The 17,234-nt window shown below is 39.1% G+C and overlaps 2 protein-coding genes across 5 annotated transcripts; one reads left to right on the top strand and one right to left on the bottom strand.

Moving 5' to 3' along the window:
- The first annotated feature begins 1,273 nt into the window (after positions 1–1,273).
- LOC146380689 (uncharacterized) lies at positions 1,274–5,284 on the top strand. 2 transcript variants are annotated; one of them, XM_084940169.1, is made up of 3 exons: positions 1,274–1,378; positions 3,514–4,110; positions 4,666–5,284. In XM_084940169.1, the coding sequence occupies exons 1-3, from the start codon at positions 1,361–1,363 to the stop codon at positions 5,071–5,073; spliced, it is 1,023 nt and encodes a 340-aa protein (XP_084796295.1). In that variant the 5' UTR covers positions 1,274–1,360; the 3' UTR covers positions 5,074–5,284. The 2 variants fall into 2 exon arrangements, with proteins under 2 accessions (XP_084796295.1, XP_084796294.1); XM_084940168.1 differs by having other exon boundaries at positions 4,663–5,284.
- Positions 5,285–5,390: 106 nt separating this feature from the next.
- On the bottom strand, positions 5,391–14,460 carry LOC146380688 (uncharacterized). Of its 3 annotated transcripts, none has more exons than XR_014801360.1 (8): positions 14,331–14,460; positions 12,958–13,147; positions 11,940–12,254; positions 11,023–11,286; positions 10,421–10,705; positions 9,825–9,922; positions 9,081–9,386; positions 5,391–7,490 (listed from the first exon to the last, which is right to left on the bottom strand). XR_014801360.1 is itself a non-coding variant. In XM_084940163.1 (7 exons), the coding sequence occupies exons 2-7, from the start codon at positions 13,028–13,030 to the stop codon at positions 9,369–9,371; spliced, it is 1,053 nt and encodes a 350-aa protein (XP_084796289.1). In that variant the 5' UTR covers positions 13,031–13,147; positions 14,331–14,460; the 3' UTR covers positions 5,391–9,368. The 3 variants fall into 3 exon arrangements, 1 of the variants encoding a protein (XP_084796289.1); XR_014801359.1 differs by having other exon boundaries at positions 5,391–9,206; positions 9,283–9,386; positions 14,331–14,459; XM_084940163.1 differs by having other exon boundaries at positions 5,391–9,386.
- Positions 14,461–17,234: the final 2,774 nt, after the last annotated feature.

Below are 17,234 nucleotides of genomic sequence, written 5' to 3'. Positions count from 1 at the left end.
AAGTGCTTCCTCTTTGAGATCTACTGGACTACGCTGAGGGTGGTGTCGTGTACATCTCCCACATATGTGCTTACAGCCTTCCCTGTATCATAACAAAGTGTATAAACCCCAATCCACCTTTAACATGGTCCTTCTCACAAACCTTCAAATAGGACTTTCTGGCCCTGTCATAGTAAAGGGCTGCTTAGAATATTAGAGCCAATGTCACAAAGTTCCTCCTGAAGTATAAGTGAGTGAGAGAGTTTCCTCACTTTGCAGCACAACACGTCTCACAAGATTTCTACAAGCAATCAGAGTGAAATTTGTACTTTGTGTTGTCAGATGAACATATGAGACACTTTGACTCTTCAGTGCAGTGATAAGATAAGATAAGATAAAAACTTTATTAATTCCTCGGGTGGGTTCCTCTGGGAAATTCGGTTCCAAATAAGCACAGCACCGACAGAAGTTACAGAATATTATATATATATATACACACACACACACACACACACACACACACACACACACACACACACACACACATATATAAATACAAAGACATATATAGATAAAAATATACAAAGGGGATAAATAGAATAAATAGGAATAAAATAAAAATACAAGTGGATTGCACATTTCAAGTATGGAGTCTATTGCACCGTTGACTATTAACAAAAAGTATTGCACAAAGGTAATTGCACAGTGAGGTGAAGAGGCACTACAGCTTAGTTGTTCCCCCCTCCTTTGTCCTCCTGTTTCCCCTCCCTCTCCCCTCCAGAGAGGAGTTAAACAGTCTGATGGCGTGTGGGACAAAGGAGTTTTTAAGTCTGTTGGTTCTTGTCTTGGGGAGAAGCAACCTGTCACTGAACAGGCTCTTCTGGTTGTTTATGGCCGTGTGCAGAGGATGCCCAGCATTGTCCATAATGTCCAGCAGTTTCTTTAGTGTCCTTTTCTCTGCCACTGTCACCAGAGTGTCCAGCTTCATGCCGACCACAGAGCCAGCCTTCCTGATCAGTTTCTCCAGCCTGGATGAGTCCTTCTTTGCTGTGCTGCTCCCCCAGCACACCACAGCATAGAAAAGTACTCCAGCAACCACCGACTGGTAAAACATCCTCAGGAGCTTCCTGCAGATGTTAAAAGACCTCAGCCTCCTGAGGAAGTACAGTCGGCTTTGGGCTTTTTTATACAGGTGCTCTGTGTTGCATGACCAGTCCAGTTTGTTGTCCACCCACAGCCCGAGGTACTTGTGGTACAGTGTGGAGCCTAACAAAGATCTGTTTTGTGTCCCAGCTGATCAGCAGGAGGAGAAGAGTCTGACGGAGCAGCAGAGGAACATTTTCAGCCATCTGGACTCAGCTGAGTCACTACAGAGGAAACAATGAGCTCAACACAGAAGGTGAGGAAAATATCACAGTTTCACCAAATAATCAGTCACGTCTAAAACTCTCATACTCCCAACCTGTTATATGACTGTGTTGCATATTATGTTGTTTTTTAGAGACCACAGCACATGTTAAAATAAGGAAGGTTTATTCATCAAAATTATTAATAATCAAATGGACATTTGTCAGAGTTTTACCCCTGATACTGCTGGATAAACAGAAACTCACTCAGGAACGAGGTCACACAGAGCTCAAGTTTTCACTCGCGAGGGGGAAGCAGTTGTCTCCAACCCACTTCAACTTGCTTTCCCCCTGCAGGTTGTTTTTATTGGTTACACACATGAATATTCATAAAGCTTGTTGCTGTATTACCTATGAGAAACTACTATAACTGGTTACAAAGTGATTGTGCTGTGCAAGCGTGATTATACATTGTGTGTGATTATCTGATGGGAGTGCAGCTCTCCCAGATTGTTGTTGGTAGAATCTGTTCTTCTCAAGGCTGCTTGTTCCCCTTATCAATGTCATGCACGTAGTCATATGCGTAGGTTACCTAGATAGCAAACAGAAGCATTCTAGCTTTCTAAATGGCATTGTGTAGCTTTTTAAATGGCAACCTGTAACACATACATTAAACCTAACAGTTTTTTCATCACCCCAAAAAATACACGTTCAAAGCACCACAACAGCAGCCTGATATGAAACAGAAGCTGTCAGCTGAGCTCTGTAGAGTGGGCAATTATAATGAAGCTCTATATTATAATTTGTAGATTCAAGCTGCTCTTCATATTTCTGGCCAGCAGATGTCACCAAAGAGGACTGTGTTGAAAAGCTTTGAGTAATGAACCTTTTTCAATACAAGCTTCAGTGTTTCAGAAAGCTTCATTTGGCCATCACTGATATAAATAATATTATAGAAATTATCAGAGGACGCAAAAGTACATTTACTCTATACTTAAGTAGAAGTACAGATATTAGTGTTAAAAATACTTCAGTAAAAGTATTCATTCACCTTCTTTACTCAAGCTAAAGTGAAAAAGTACAGGCTCGTAAATGTCCTCTGAGTGAAAAAGTAAAAGTAGCTCCTTGAAGAACATTTTTACCAACTATTTTTATCCAAAGCTAACTGAACCTTGTGCTTTATTAATGTAATAATAAAATAAGATTAGTAAATGAAGTACAAACTATTTCTTTCTAATAAAGGTTCTCTGTTTGAATCAGTTAATTAGAAAATGAAGGAAAATAAAACATATGTGTATTTTCTGTTGCCTACACTGTAGAGGGTGACTTTGCCTCTAAACAGGAACATGAGCAGGGAAGAGGTTAAAGTGGGATTGAGCAGGTGGGAACCCTAAAATCAGCTGTAGTGGCTCAGCGTGGGGAAAAGAATCACAGCTCACAATAATTTCTATTGAGAGCTCCAGTAGATTATCTTAAAGTACAGGCTGTGATCAGCTGACCTGCTGCTCTCTGTGGATGTACACTACTGAATTCAACCAGATGTCAGCAGATGTTTCATGAGCTGTCCTGGCTGATTTCCATCCTCTACACTGACAGTACACTGTCTTTATATTAGACACTATACTGTTGGTATGAAGGTGGAACTCAGTGAATGAATGTCAGCATCATGAGCTTCAGTTTAAATGAATCTCTGCTACACTTGATGTAATCTAACTCTGACATGAGCACCACAGTCACTGTGCACCAGTCACACACTGTTCTTTACTTTAAATCCATCACAGTTCAGCAAACTAACCTGTTTATCCTGCACTAACCTGCAGAGGACCTTCATGCAGTCTTTAAATAACACAGTTAGTGATGAAATAACTCTCCTCAAATTCCTCCAACCAAAAGTAAAAAGACTGTTTTGAAAATACAATGAGTAGAAAGTCCTTTTTTTAAAATGTGGGGAGTAAAAGTAAGGAAAAAATGATTTTACTGTTTGAACAGTCATGAATTATTTTTAACACCAGGTTGGATGTAATGTGTTAGAACTACCAGCAGGTGGGGATAAGAGACCTTTAAGGTGTTTGGTGCCACACTCCACCTTCAGGTTTAAAACTAGTGTTAATGGAGGGAGTTTGAAGGTTGAGTTTGTTCCACGACTGCATTTCACTCACTGCATCTGTTTGTATCTCTGTCACTGCAGGACCAACATGGAGCGAGAAGTCGGCGCTCTCAGGAGGCCGAAAAACCTCACAGAAGAAAGGGAGAGAAAACATACACCTGTGATGAGTGTGGGAAGGATTTTACTCTGAAGGCTAATCTAAAACAGCATCAGGTCATCCACACTGGAGAGAAACCGTTCAGCTGTGACTTGTGTGGAAAGTCTTTTTCCTGGAAGTGTTCCCTAAAGATACACCAACTCATCCACAGTGGAGTTAAAGCGTACAGCTGTGAACAGTGTGGCAGAGCTTTTACTCAAAGTAGGAGCTTACAGTGTCATCTAGTTACCCACTCTGGAATTAAGGCATACAGCTGTGACATCTGTGGGAAAACCTTCAGTTTGATAGATAGCCGAAATAGACACCTACGCATTCACACCGGACATGATGTGTACTGCTGTGAACAGTGTGGCAAACGGTTTACAACCAACACGCAGTTACAACAACACATGTTTACCCACACTGAGCAGAGTTCTTATAAATGTGACCTGTGTGAGAAGACTTTTAAATCTCCACATCACCTGAGACTACACCAACAGATCCACACCAGAAAGAGACTCTCCAAGTGCAGTTACTGTGAGGTATGTATTTATATTTTTATCTCGTCATTTTAGCCTGACTGTTTGGAACAACTCTGCTCATTAAACTGTGTTAGCTAGGGGTGGGTTTTGATAATCGATTTACCGATTAAAATCGATTCTGGCTTGGATAACGTGATATTGATTCATTAAAATCCTGAATCGATTTTTATAATATAATTTTATTTTGCCCGAAACACCCGAATCTCAGGTGAAACCTCACAAAATTTCGACAACCACCAAACAGTAAATGAGAGCAGGTACACGGATTCTGCACAAAGACGTAAACACAAAGTGCCGACCCGCGGATCAGAATCAGTGAGATGTCGCCTTTCTCACCCGACAGCATGGACACGGTCGGGGCTGAAAGCTTGCAGCTCACTGATTCTAATGTTATGTCAATTCTACTGCATGAAAAAGCAGCTCTGAGTGATGATTCAGATTTTCATTTCAGTTATGAATTTTGTTTGTTTTTTATTTGCTCTTTATTTCAGGCGGCGTTCAGGATAAAAATGTTGAAGGACTGACTTACACTGTCTTTGTGTCTTTGTTTAGAAGCAGAGCGACACAGATGGATCCAGTTCTCAACCCTGTCATCACCGTGGTGGTGGGAAAGACTTTCGTTGTGACCTTTGTGGAAAAACTTTCAGTCAGCAAAAGACCCTAAAAACACATCAACGTAGACACACTGGAGACAAACTGAAATACTGCAAAGAATGTGGGAGAAGCTTCACCACACCAAGTGACTTAAAACGCCATGAACTGATTCACAGTGGGGTTAAAAAGCACGTCTGTGATCAGTGTGGGTCATCTTTCATTACTGCATGGGAGCTTAAATCACACAAACGAGTCCACACAGGAGAGAAACCATACAAGTGCAGACACTGTGACAAAAGCTTCTCACATTCAAATAGTCGTAACCTTCATGAACGTGTACACATGGAAGGAAACTACAGCTGTGATTAGTTTTACAAGAGCTTCAGGAATCTCAGTTCATACTCCAAACACAAACGATCCCACGTTACTAATAAACTGTTTCACTGTTACCAATGTGCCAAAACATTCACTAAATTATCTGCTCTGTGCAAACATCAGCGTGATCACTCAGGGCTGAAATCACTCCCATCACTGGATCACAGTGAATCTGAAGAGACAGAAAGATCCTCTGGTTTCAGTGTCAGACTTAAAACCCTTGAGATCAGGCTCCACAGAGTTCAGATCGAATCTCCTGTAAAGATCTGATGAAAATGTTCCACTGGATGGATGGATGTATAATCTCTTTTTCTGAAGGTTGCTCTCTTCCTGTTTCTGCCAGTGCTGACTGCACAGATGTAATTCAGATCCATGTCACTGTTTGGAAGTATCAGAGAACTGGTGATGTTGTAAAGCTGCTGCTCAGTCTGATGGGCTGTTGTGTTGTTGTTGGTGATGCTGGAATAACTAAGAATAAAAAAACCAAAAGAAAAATATATTTCTAAAGAAGTCAGAAAGAGATTTTCTTGTCACAATTTTCCTTTTCTGAAAATTGAATCTGAATCTCAGACCCCAGTAAAATATAACATTTGTCTTAGTGTTTTGACAAAGCATTTCTAAATACAGATAATGATTAGTGATGTAACATGTCATGTATTCTTTATGTATTTGAAGTGTTATAAAAATAACTCTGGATCAGTCCTGGTGTCTTCAAACCTCAGAAAGTCCCTTTGGCTCTCAGCTGAATTCCTCTGACACACTTTAACAACTATGAGTCAAAGGTCAGAGGTCATATGATTTGGGAATGACAATGCTGAATAACCACATCACTGATTAGGTATTGTAGTAACAACTCAGACTATTATAATTATTTAGTTAATAATACGGGTTCAAGATGTTGTTTGTGGTTCAATTTCTTGCGTAGGTTGTAAACGTGGCAGCTTTAGTCTTTCCTCTCTTTTTAAAAAGAGTTTTGTTACCGTCCACATTCAGGATGATGAACATTTCACTGATGGTGCTGGTGTGGCACTGGTATCTCCCCTCATCCTGAATGTTCACCTCTGTCAGCTGGAGTGAGGCGTTTCCTCTGGAGACCTGATCCTTGGAAAGTGAAGTCCTACTAATATATGATCGAGCAGTTATATAAACATGAATCTATCCACCGAGCTTCTCCTCGTCTGCTGTGCATCCGTGTTCAGCAGCCTTTCATCTGTATCTCAGGTTTTGCTTCTGGGGTTCGACATGTTTCGGTTGTCTTATTTTACGTATATAATTAAGATGTTGTGAATAAGTATTTCAGTTGTATCCTGTAGTTGTTTGCTTGACATCGAGCTTTATCCAAGGAAAAGATTTAGCCATCCTTATATTTTGCTTGTTTTTTTTTAATTGTATTTTTGCACAACGCTGTTGCTTGTGAAGCTCGCACACAAGAATTTCACTCGCATGTAATGTACCAGTGTACCTGCACATGTGATGTGACAATAAAAGTGATTTGATTTGAAAAACAAAAACACTGTCTGTCTTTCCCCCAAAATCACACTTGGATTACAGTTGGACTGATTTACCAGGTGGTGATACAAAAATTAAAAAGTCTAAGCTATTTAAATCTATAGAACATAATCAACAACAGAGACCAGACCTGAAAGTGTGAAACATACTGTATTTGGCAAAAATATATATACAACAAAATATAATAAAAATAATTATAAACAAAAATATTTTTTGAATACGTGTTTTCATTAAGTGTTAGATAATAAACTCAAAAAGCTGCACTGTACCATAACAGCCAAGGAGCAACAAAGTCAGTGTCCACGTCTACCTCACATTAAACAGACATATTTCATATGAAATAACTGAAATGTGAAACTGTAGAAAGCTGACTAAAATATTTTAATTCTCTTGAAAACACCATGAATGGTTTTCATGGGTACCCCCTTTAATGAGCTGATGGGGGCACCCAGTGTATTTATAACTGAAGCAGAGTCTCTCCGAGTGAACATCCAGATGTGATCAATAGTGAGTCAGGATGTGATTCCTTCAAGAGTATACAGTCGTGGTGAGAATTACATAAATATTGGAAATTGGAAAAGTTGCTGCTTAAGTTTTATAATAGCAATTTGCATACACTCCAGAATGTTATGAAGAGTGATCAGATGAATTGCATCGTCCTTCTTTGCCATGAAAATGAACTTAATCCCAAAAAAACACCTTACCACTGCACTTCATTGCTGTCATTAAAGGACCTGCTGAGACCATTTCAGTAATCGTCTTCTTAACTCAGGTGAGAATGTTGACGAGCACAAGGCTGGAGATCATCATGTCAGGCTGATTGGGTTAGAATGGCAGACCTGACATGTTAAAAGGAGGGTGATGCTTGAAATCCTTGTTCTTCCATTGTTAACCATGGTGACCTGCAAAGAAACGCGTGCAGCCATCATTGCGTTGCATAAAAATGGCTTCACAGGCAAGAATATTGTGGCTACTAAGATAGCATCTAAATCAGCAATTTATAGGATCATCTAGAACTTCAAGGAAAGACATTCAGTTCTTGATAAGAAGGCTTCAGCACATCCAAGAAAGTCCAGCAAGCACCAGAATCGTCTCCTAAAGAGGATTCAGCTGCAGGATCGGAGTGCCACCAGTGCAGAGCGTGCTCAGGAATGGCATCAGGCAGGTGTGAGCGCATCTGCACGCACAGTGAGGCGAAGACTGTTGGAAGATGGCCTGGTGTCAAGAAAGGCAGCAAAGAAGCCACTTCTCTCCAAAAAACAAACATCAGGGGCAGATTGATCTTCTACAGAAAGTATGGTGTATGGACTGCTGAGGACTGGGGCAAAGTCATATTCTCAGATGAAGCCTCTTTCCGATTGTTTGGGGCATCTGGAAAAATGCTTCTCCGGAGAAGAAAAGGTGAGCGCTACCATCAGTCCTGTGTCAGGCCAACAGCAAAGCATCCTGAGACCATTCATCTGTGGGGTTGCTTCTCATCCAAGGGAGTGGGCTCACTCACAATTTTGCCCATAAACACAGCCAAGAATAAAGAATGGTACCAAAACAGCCTCCAACAGCAACTTCTTCCAACAATCCAACAACAGTTTGGTGAAGAATTATTGGAATTATTTTCCAGCACGATGGAGCGCCGTGCCATAAGGCAAAAGTGATAACTAAGTGGCTCGGAGACCAAAACGTTGAAATTTTGGGTCCATGGCCTGGAATCTTAATCCCATTGATAATTTGTGGTCAATCCTCAAGAGGCGGGTGGACAAACAAAAACCCATTAATTCTGACAAACTCCAAGAAGTGATTATGACAGAATGGGTTGCTATTTGGCCCAGAAGGTGATTGAGAGCATGCCCAGTCGAATTGCAGAAGTCCTGAAAAAGTAGGGCCAACACTGCAAATACTGACTCTTTGCATAAATGTCATGTAATTGTCGATAAAAGTCTTTGAAACATATGAAGTGCTTGTAATTATATTTCAGTACATCACAGAAACAACTGCCAACAAAGATCTAAAAGCAGTTTAGCAGCAAACTTTGTGAAAACTAATATTTGTGTCATTCTCAAAACTTTTGGCCACAACTGTACTGGTCACTTACATAGCAGCTGCCTCTGTTCCAGTTCATCTATCCCTGCTTTTGTCTTTACTGTTTAAATCCAGAGTAGAAACAAGAGTCTAATACATAAAAACATCCATGCAAAGTGCTCAAACTGTGGTACCATTCACACTGAAATCACGAGTTAGCCAGATGACTTCAAAAAACAGATCTAAAGCAGGTTTTCCATCTATGAAAGTTCCTGTTGAGTTTACATGAGAGACAAAATTATTTCAGCTCCTAATTTGATTCCAGAAACAATGTGAGCATTCAAAGTTGGCATTGAAAATGTTTTTAAAATGTTTAAAAAATCGAAAGTAAACTGTACTCATTAAACTGAACATATTAATACTGCTTTGAGAATTACATGGAAAAAATAATTACAGATGAAAAAACATTTCAATACCAGCTTTCAGAATCTTCTCCTGTGGAACCAGCTCCCAGTTTGAATTCAGGAGACAGACTCTTCTTTCTGTTTCCTTCCCAGCATCAAAGTCCTCACTCGTCTGCTTGTTGAGGTTTTTTTCTAATACTGCAGAAGTTTGGACAAAAGTCGCAGCACTCTGTGGGACACTTTTAGTGTAAAAACTGATAAAACATTATTTTACCTTCATGTGACCCTAAGACTCCTTTGTAAATATTGTTTGGTGTCACGTGGCATTTCTTTCCTCACAGGAAAACTGGCTTCAGTGATTCATGAAAAGCAGCATTTCTGTTAAACGACAATAAAAACAATCACATACTGTGTATTCATCATGAAGCACAACTTCTACAGATTTAAATAAACTGCAGTGATTCCAGCTGTTTTCTATGATAACATATCAGTTATGCATAGTGGTGAAATAATTTCAATCCTGAATTCAAATGAATTAGTAATAATCTATGAATTATTTATTAAATCATATCAAAAAACTAGAAACTAGACTGAATATAGAGAGCAGTTTAGACCTTTAGATTCCACACTGTTCACAGAGAGCTGCTCTGTGTTTTAAGACATAAGATTTAATCATGTTCTGGTTTCACTCTTGAAAGTTTTCTCACATTCTTTGTAACCTGAGGAATGTTTTACAAACCATGAAAAATCATCAATACAAACAACAAACACAATATTAAGATGGAATTAACTACTGTGTGTAAAATGTCTTTTTACCTGATTATTCCGCAGTACCAGGAGAGTTACTAATAAGCCTAAAAGTACAATGACTGTAATGACCACTCCTACGATTGCTCCAACATTAGATGAATTCCCTGAAATGAAAAAGAGGTCAGATAACTGATTTTTTTCCTTGGAAGTTTTTAAAAATGCATTTTGAGTTTATTAGCTGTGAGATAAACAACTCTGAGTCTGACAGCAAAACATCATCAATGGAGCTTTAATAGCACAGTTCACCATGGCAACAGGTAAATAAATTGTAAATAAATGTGGACCAGGGAATATAAAAATGTCTGTGATATTAATCTTTAAAAAGGAGGGAAGAAAATAGTCAGTTTGATCAGCTCAGTCCACTCCACCATCATCATCACACGCGGGGAAAAACTTTTTTATTAAAAAAACAAAACAAAATATTGACAGCGTTCCTGACAGATTACTCAGTTATATCAGTAAAGGTATCGAGCGAAACATTTTCCCCACTGATATCTGATATTCAAAATGTTCCTTTAATTTTTTGAGTGTATTGCACTGTGTTGTTTTTGCTATGCTTACACCACCCACCCCCAAAAAGGAAAATAATGATGTTAATTTACCTTGACTGATCTTCACGAGGATATTAGTTATTTTAGCCTCCACAGCATCAGCGAGTTCACACGTGTATGTTCCCTCCTGATCTGAGGAGAAGTCCTGCAGTGTGAGGCTGCCTGACTCTGACACATCCTTTACATGCTGCTTCCATTCCTCTGAGACTGTGTACTGACTGTCAGTCTTTGTCAGGATGATCTGACTGTGGTCGAATCTCCAGATGAGGTTTGTTACAGGGGTGTGTGAGGGGGAACAATGGATTATTGTTTCAGACTGGCTCTCAGTCACTAATCCTGAAAAAACAGATGCAAACACACAAAAAAAACATTTTTTATTTGATTCTAATTTAAAATGTTTGGTTTCACCTTTCTAGTGTGTATAAGCTGATGACTCATTACAATGTGACTTAATTTCTTTAATATCTGTAGAGACTTATCCTCAGACACCAAACTCTGAAGGATAGACTAATATTTCATTTGATTACATGAAATACAAAAAAGTAAGGTATAACGTTTAAGAAAAGAACAAAATGACTTCAACAACTTTTCAAACCTAAATGAAGATTTTAAAAGGTGGAACTCTTATTTTCCGAATGAGATGTTAAACTCACCTTGTTGCCTGAAGGTTGCTCTCTTCCTGTTTCTGCGAGTGCTGACTGCACAGCTGTAATTCAGATCCATGTCACTGTTTGGAAGTATCAGAGAACTGGTGATGTTGTAAAGCTGCTGCTCAGTCTGACGGGCTGTTGTGTTGTTTTTGGTGATGCTGGATGAAGGGCTGGTGGACCAGGTGAGCTCAGGTTTAGGGTAGATCCCCTCTGAGCTGCAGGTGATCCTTTGTCCTACTTGTTGGAGATCAACTTTACGGACTGGAGCTGGAAAAAAAGAACAAAAAACTAATGTTGCATATAATTAAATTTTTGCTTGATGCATAAAGTTAAAAGATTAAAACTAACAAAACAAGTTTTAAAAAGAGACTTTTCCATTTTATTACATTTTGTATGATGGACTATGCAGGAAAAAGTAGAATTGGGCTGAAAGATCTATCGCTTTATTACCTATTCAGGTTGTAAATCGTGTTTTTAAAAAGTAACTAAGTAACTAAATAACTAAGTAATTAATTACTTTTGAAAATAAGTAATCAGTAAAGTAACGGGATTACTTTTTTGGGGAAGTAATCAGTTTTCAAGTAACTTGACCAACACTGGTTGTTGGTATTTACTTGTTATTTACTTCATATGTGCAAATAAGTGTTAAACTTAGTGCTGTCAGCGTTAATCTCATTAAAATGACATTTACACCATAACCGCATTAACGGGGCAAATCTCTGTTTGCGTGCAGTCCCATGCACAGGGCGATCCGCGCTTACTCACTAACGGAGATTTGCCCCGTTAATGCGGTTATGGTGTAAATGTTATTTTAACAACATTAACGCTGACAGCGCTAGTTAAAATAAATGTATATTCATGATGCTTTGACTCCATAGAAGGTGCCACTTGATTTTCATTTTATATATTTATTTCTTTACCGTCCACATTCAGGATGATGAACATTTCTGTGTTTCCACTGATGGTGCTGGTGTAGCACTGGTATCTCCCCTCATCCTGAACGTTCACCTCTGTCAGCTGGAGTGAGGCGTTTCCTCCGTCGACCTGATCCTTGAAAAGTGAAGTCCTACTTCTGAAGTGCTGGTGTTGTATTACAAGCTGGTCTTGGTCACCGTAGTATGAATGGACATGAAGGTTTCCTTCTGTCTTAAACCAGTGGACAACAGGTTCATAACTGCCATGGAAGCTGCACGGCAAGATGCATCTCTCCATAAAAATACAGGAGACCTGAGAGTCTGAGAATCAGTTAAAGACTGTGTTAGTGGGAGATGACATCACATTTACAGCAGATATTTACTTTTAATTATTGTTCTGTTAGTGTCATTTGTGTCTCGCCAGGAGAAGCAGAGACTAACATTGGGTGACTGTTTTCAACATACAGGTAACAGTGTGAATATCAAACCTCTCATACAGGCTAATGTGATCAACTAAACAACTTCAGTCTCATTATGTGTCCCTGTGGACCTGTAACTGGGAAACAGTGGCTTGTGGTTACAACTGGTCCATTAAAAATTAAAAATTTCTTTCTTTCTTTCTTTTTTGTTTTACAGATCTGCTTGTATAAAGTTTTATTATTTCCACTCAGCCTTTTTGCTTGAGATAAGCAAAATATTTTGACATTACCTTTGCTCCATGGAAACTAAAATGTAAGAATTGTCTTATAATCTGCTGAATTACAAGGGAATTACAGATTTATATAAATATAGTGATGTAAGAAGTAAGAAAGCTGTATATTTGTTATGATAATGCTGCTTTTATGTCATGTGTATTAATATGTGCATACGCTTGTACATACTTGGTAGTGTTTAATAAACTCAGTCAAATAGCAAAGTTTCACTTCATTAACACTTAAGAGTTGAATATATTGTGATATCAAGGGCAAGTTAAGGCAAAGTAAATATTTTGGCATCATGCTGCTCCGGTATTTGCTTCACTTACCTGCTCTGGAAACTCTCAGTAGCCACAGAAACTCCACGACCACCAAAAACATAGTGCAGGAGACCCTGATCATATTTCTCTAAGATTTCATGTGACGGTGCAGCAGTGAACAGAAAAAATTACCATACGGGGTGGCAGTTACATCCAGATAGGCAGGTTTTTCATTCCTTTAAGTCAAGTTTGAACATGCCTGAAATACAAGGAAGAAAAAACAAATGCTGAAAAAAGAAATGCTGTTAACAGTCATTGCCCTTTTCAGTTCTTTTAACTGCAACAGTTCAGTTTACACACAGAACAACAGAAAAACCTGCAAAACAAATCCAACTATGCAACAGAGAGGACAAATCTCTTTCTACAGTTGAAAAAAACTGAATGATTATTATAAGTTCTTCAAGAAGAAAGTCCAATACAGACTGTAGCAACGTTATGTACATTTTCCCATTTAGTGGTATGTAAGACATCAAGCAAGCATAACCTAAATAGGAAGATTACAGGTAGATATGAGTAGATGGAAGTCAGAAAAATCTCAGGAATATGTCCTGAAAATAGAAAATGCCCCAAAGCAGCTGAAGGAATGAAATGGAATTTACATCCAGAAAAGCCAAAACAAATCCAGATAACTTCCTGAAGAAAACAAGTAAATTCTCCTGCTCAGTTATGATTGGGGGCTGCATGTGAGGTAAAGGACCAGAGGACACTGGAGTAAGTTCCTCAACAGTAAGTTGACATGTGTACACTGAAATTTCCTGATTGGACTGATTTCATTAGGGACAGTGGGAAAAAATGGCCCATGGAAATGTTGTAAAGCTGATCTGTCAGTGGCTTTTGGAGAAAAGTGGGACAAACTCAAAAGAGACTACTGCTTCTCATTAATGCAGAGAAATCAAGCCTTTGTAAACGCCCGCGATTCAACGAAGAACTCAGTGTAATGCATTTGTTAACGATTCCAACGTTTTTCTACTTGATCTGCAAAAGAAACATCCAACAAATAAGTTTTTCATTTTAAATTGTATGTCTCACAAAGACAGAAACTCGAGCCATTAAACAAAAATGTTTTATATGTTTCGGTGATTAGTTTATTTTCTACAACATCCCAGATGTGTGCTGATTTCATTACTTTTTCAGGTGCTGTATCAGAAATCACCACAACAAACAAACAAACAAACAAATGTGTCGATTGAAACAGACTATTTTTTAAAATGTATGTCAATGAGCAGTCTCAAGCCTAGAACCAGACGATCTGGTTCACAAGCAACAGAGTTAGTTAGATCTCAAATGTCCTACGACGGCCAGAAACTTAAAATTAAAACAGCAAGTATGAAATCACACCCAGTCAGACCACAGCGAGGAACAAGAAAATGAGAATCACTCACCCACACATTAGTTTCATAACTCTCCCGACAGCCTGTGTGCAGAAACCCACCGGAGAACAGTGCGAGGCAAGATGAAGTAGCTCCACATGTGTTATGGGTGTGAGTCGCTGCGCTCCAGACGTTCGTTCCAGACACGAGAAAAACAAAATGTGAAAGCTCCGCCTATGGATGGGAAGGAGCGTGTCATTCCTCCAAGATCCCGAGAAGCTTGGAGTGCAGGTAGAAAGTTTTTTCTGACAGGCATCAATAAGAAATTTAGATTCTGTTTTCATTAAAACAGCAAAGATTTCCATATAAAGTTAAGCCAAGGCTGGATGTTAACCTGACACACAGGCATCGACACGGTGTATCAGATTAATTTTCTTTATCGATATAATTATACAGACTATATTCTTGCATAAAGGACCTACAAGCACTGAAAACAGCCCATTGGTTTATTTCCAGTACTGACACTGGATTGTCCAATCAAATCTCTTAATGCAAAAGACCCCTCCGCCTTACTGAGAGTTTTTAATGATTTGCTTTTAACTGTAGACTCTGGTTGTGCTGCTGTCCTAGTAACCTTAGACCTGACAGCAGCCTTCGACACTGTTGATCACAACATACTGTTATCCCACCTAGAACACTGTGTCGGTTTGAAAGGTACTGTTTTAAAGTTTTTCCAGTCCTACCTGGATAACAGGAGTTTTTCTGTTCACCTCGGTGAACTGTCATCTCCCAGAGCTCCTTTAACTTGTGGTGTACCTCAGGGGTCCATTCTAGGCCCCCTGCTGTTTATTCTGTATTTGCTACCTCTGGGCGATGTGCTGCGCAAACATAACGTGTCCTTCCACTCCTTTGCTGATGATATTCAGATCTACCTCCCTCTGAGGTTAGACTGTAAGGACTCTCTGCAGCCGTTATTCTCCTGTCTGTCTGACATTAAGACTTGGATGGCTCTAAACTTTCTACATCTTAATGAAAGTAAAACTGAAGTCATTGTGTTTGGGCTTCCTAAAGACCCCAACCTTTCCTTTGATTTTATGGGACCCCTAACTTCCGAATGTACTTCCTCCATTAAGAGCCTCGGTGTTACTTTTGACAGTGCTTTTAAATTTGATAAACAAATCAGCTCCGTAGTCAAGGGATCTTTTTATCATCTACGGATTTTAGCTAAAGTCAAGTCCTACCTGTGCAGGAACGATCTAGAAAGGGTGGTCCATGCTTTTATTACTTCACGGCTGGACTACTGTAACTCCCTTTATGCTGGTTTAGATCGTTCCTGTCTGCATCGCCTCCAACTGGTGCAGAACGCTGCTGCTCGCATGCTGACCGGCTCTAAAAAGAGAGACCACATCACTCCGGTCCTCTGCTCTCTCCACTGGCTCCCAGTTGCTTTTAGGATTGATTTTAAAATTTTACTGCTGGTTTTTAAGGTTCTTAACGGTACTGCACCTCCTTACCTGGCAGAGCTTCTTAGCATTTACCGCCCCAGGAGATCTTTGAGGTCAGCAGACCTGATGCTTTTAGATGTTCCCAGGTACAGACTAAAGACTAGGGGAGAGAGGGCTTTTGCTGTGGCTGCACCCAGACTGTGGAACAGTTTACCTCCTCACATCAGATTCTCCACAAGCCTAGGAACCTTTAAAACTGCTCTTAAAACTCACCTCTTCTCATTGGCCTTTAGTAAGGTTTAACTTATTGTTTTAATCTATTGTTTTATCAGTGAGGTGTTTTATGTATTTGTGTTTTATTGTATTTTATATTTGTATTTTATTGTACAGCACTTTGGTCAGCCTTGGTTGTTTTTAAATGTGCTTTATAAATAAACTTGACTTGACTTGACTTGACTCCACAGTGTTTCTTGTGAAAGAAGTGTTTGATAAAGATGAACAAACAAAAGCGAAAACGTTTAGTTCAAACGCTCAGAGAAAAAATAAACTAGAAATAGATGCAGGAAAATGTGTTAAATGAAACTGCTAAACGTCAGCAGCTGCACCAGCGACAACAACTAGTAACAAAGCCTCACAGTCACGTGAACCTGCAGTTACTAACGGTAAACGTGCAGTACCTCGTTAACCCGCAGCATCATGTTACTACCACAGTGTGATGGTGTCATCGCCACATCACGGATGATTTTAGTTCTTAGTTAAAGGGTAAACGAGCTCTCCACTGCTCGAAGTAAAGAAAAAACAGATCCAATTTACTTTTTCAGAGAATATTGAGCAAGATGTCATCTGAGACACTGGTACAAAGTTTGTTTTGCATTTGTTGTTTTTAACCATGATCGTCTACAGATATTCAAGCAACACGCTTTCATTTCTGTGCTAGTGATTGTTGTTGTGTCTTGTATGGAGGACCAGAAAGCACAAAATTCTTAATTTTGATGCTTATGACTTTTTGTGACTCGTCCGATATGCTGCAATAACACAGCAGAATTTTGAACTCAGTCCTTTCCCCACAGTGGTGACAGCAAATTGTGCTAGTCGATGCTTTTCTCGCCTCCTCTTGAAATAGTCAGCATCCAAGTGACTTGAGGCAACTGTTGTTGTGATCTGTTGGTATATAAATAACACTGAAGTGAACTGAATTGGATGAACCACAACAATCGACAAAAAAACAAGGCACTGAGGTTTTGGCACAGTGCTTTCACCAAGGAGAATAGGATTTTATGATTCGTGCATTCTTTCAAAGGCATTTCATACTTGCCTGAGGCCATGTTGGAACTTCCCAACATACCTGATACATTACCTGTATTAGCTACATTTACATTTTTTTTTTAAAATCTTTTTGTGCTGTTAAAATTATTTTCTATTTTTATTTAAAGCAGTTAGGAAGATTTTCTATCGTAAAGAAAAAGTAGCTAAAATGTACTTTAATTAAAAAACTGTGTCTGTATAAGCTGCTATTCAGTTAAACCTTGAT

The sequence above is a fragment of the Perissodus microlepis genome, chromosome 9 (assembly GCF_051167445.1).
Source record: "Perissodus microlepis isolate ML-2025 ecotype Zambia chromosome 9, ASM5116744v1, whole genome shotgun sequence".
In the NCBI taxonomy this organism is placed as follows: Eukaryota; Metazoa; Chordata; class Actinopteri; order Cichliformes; family Cichlidae; genus Perissodus; species Perissodus microlepis.
Note: the sequence above shows the minus strand (reverse complement) of the source record. Positions and strands in the feature narration are given on the sequence as shown.

Coding starts and splice junctions, on each gene's coding strand:
- LOC146380689 (XM_084940168.1), top strand. Junction 4,111..4,662: donor CCAAGTGCAGTTACTGTGAG/GTATGTATTTAT, acceptor GTCTTTGTTTAG/AAGCAGAGCGACACAGATGG.
- LOC146380688 (XM_084940163.1), bottom strand. CDS start 13,030: ATGATCAGGGTCTCCTGCACTATGTTTTTGGTGGTCGTGGAGTTTCTG. Junction 12,255..12,957: donor ACTGAGAGTTTCCAGAGCAG/GTAAGTGAAGCA, acceptor ACTGATTCTCAG/ACTCTCAGGTCTCCTGTATT. Junction 10,706..11,022: donor AGCAACCTTCAGGCAACAAG/GTGAGTTTAACA, acceptor CTGTTTTTTCAG/GATTAGTGACTGAGAGCCAG.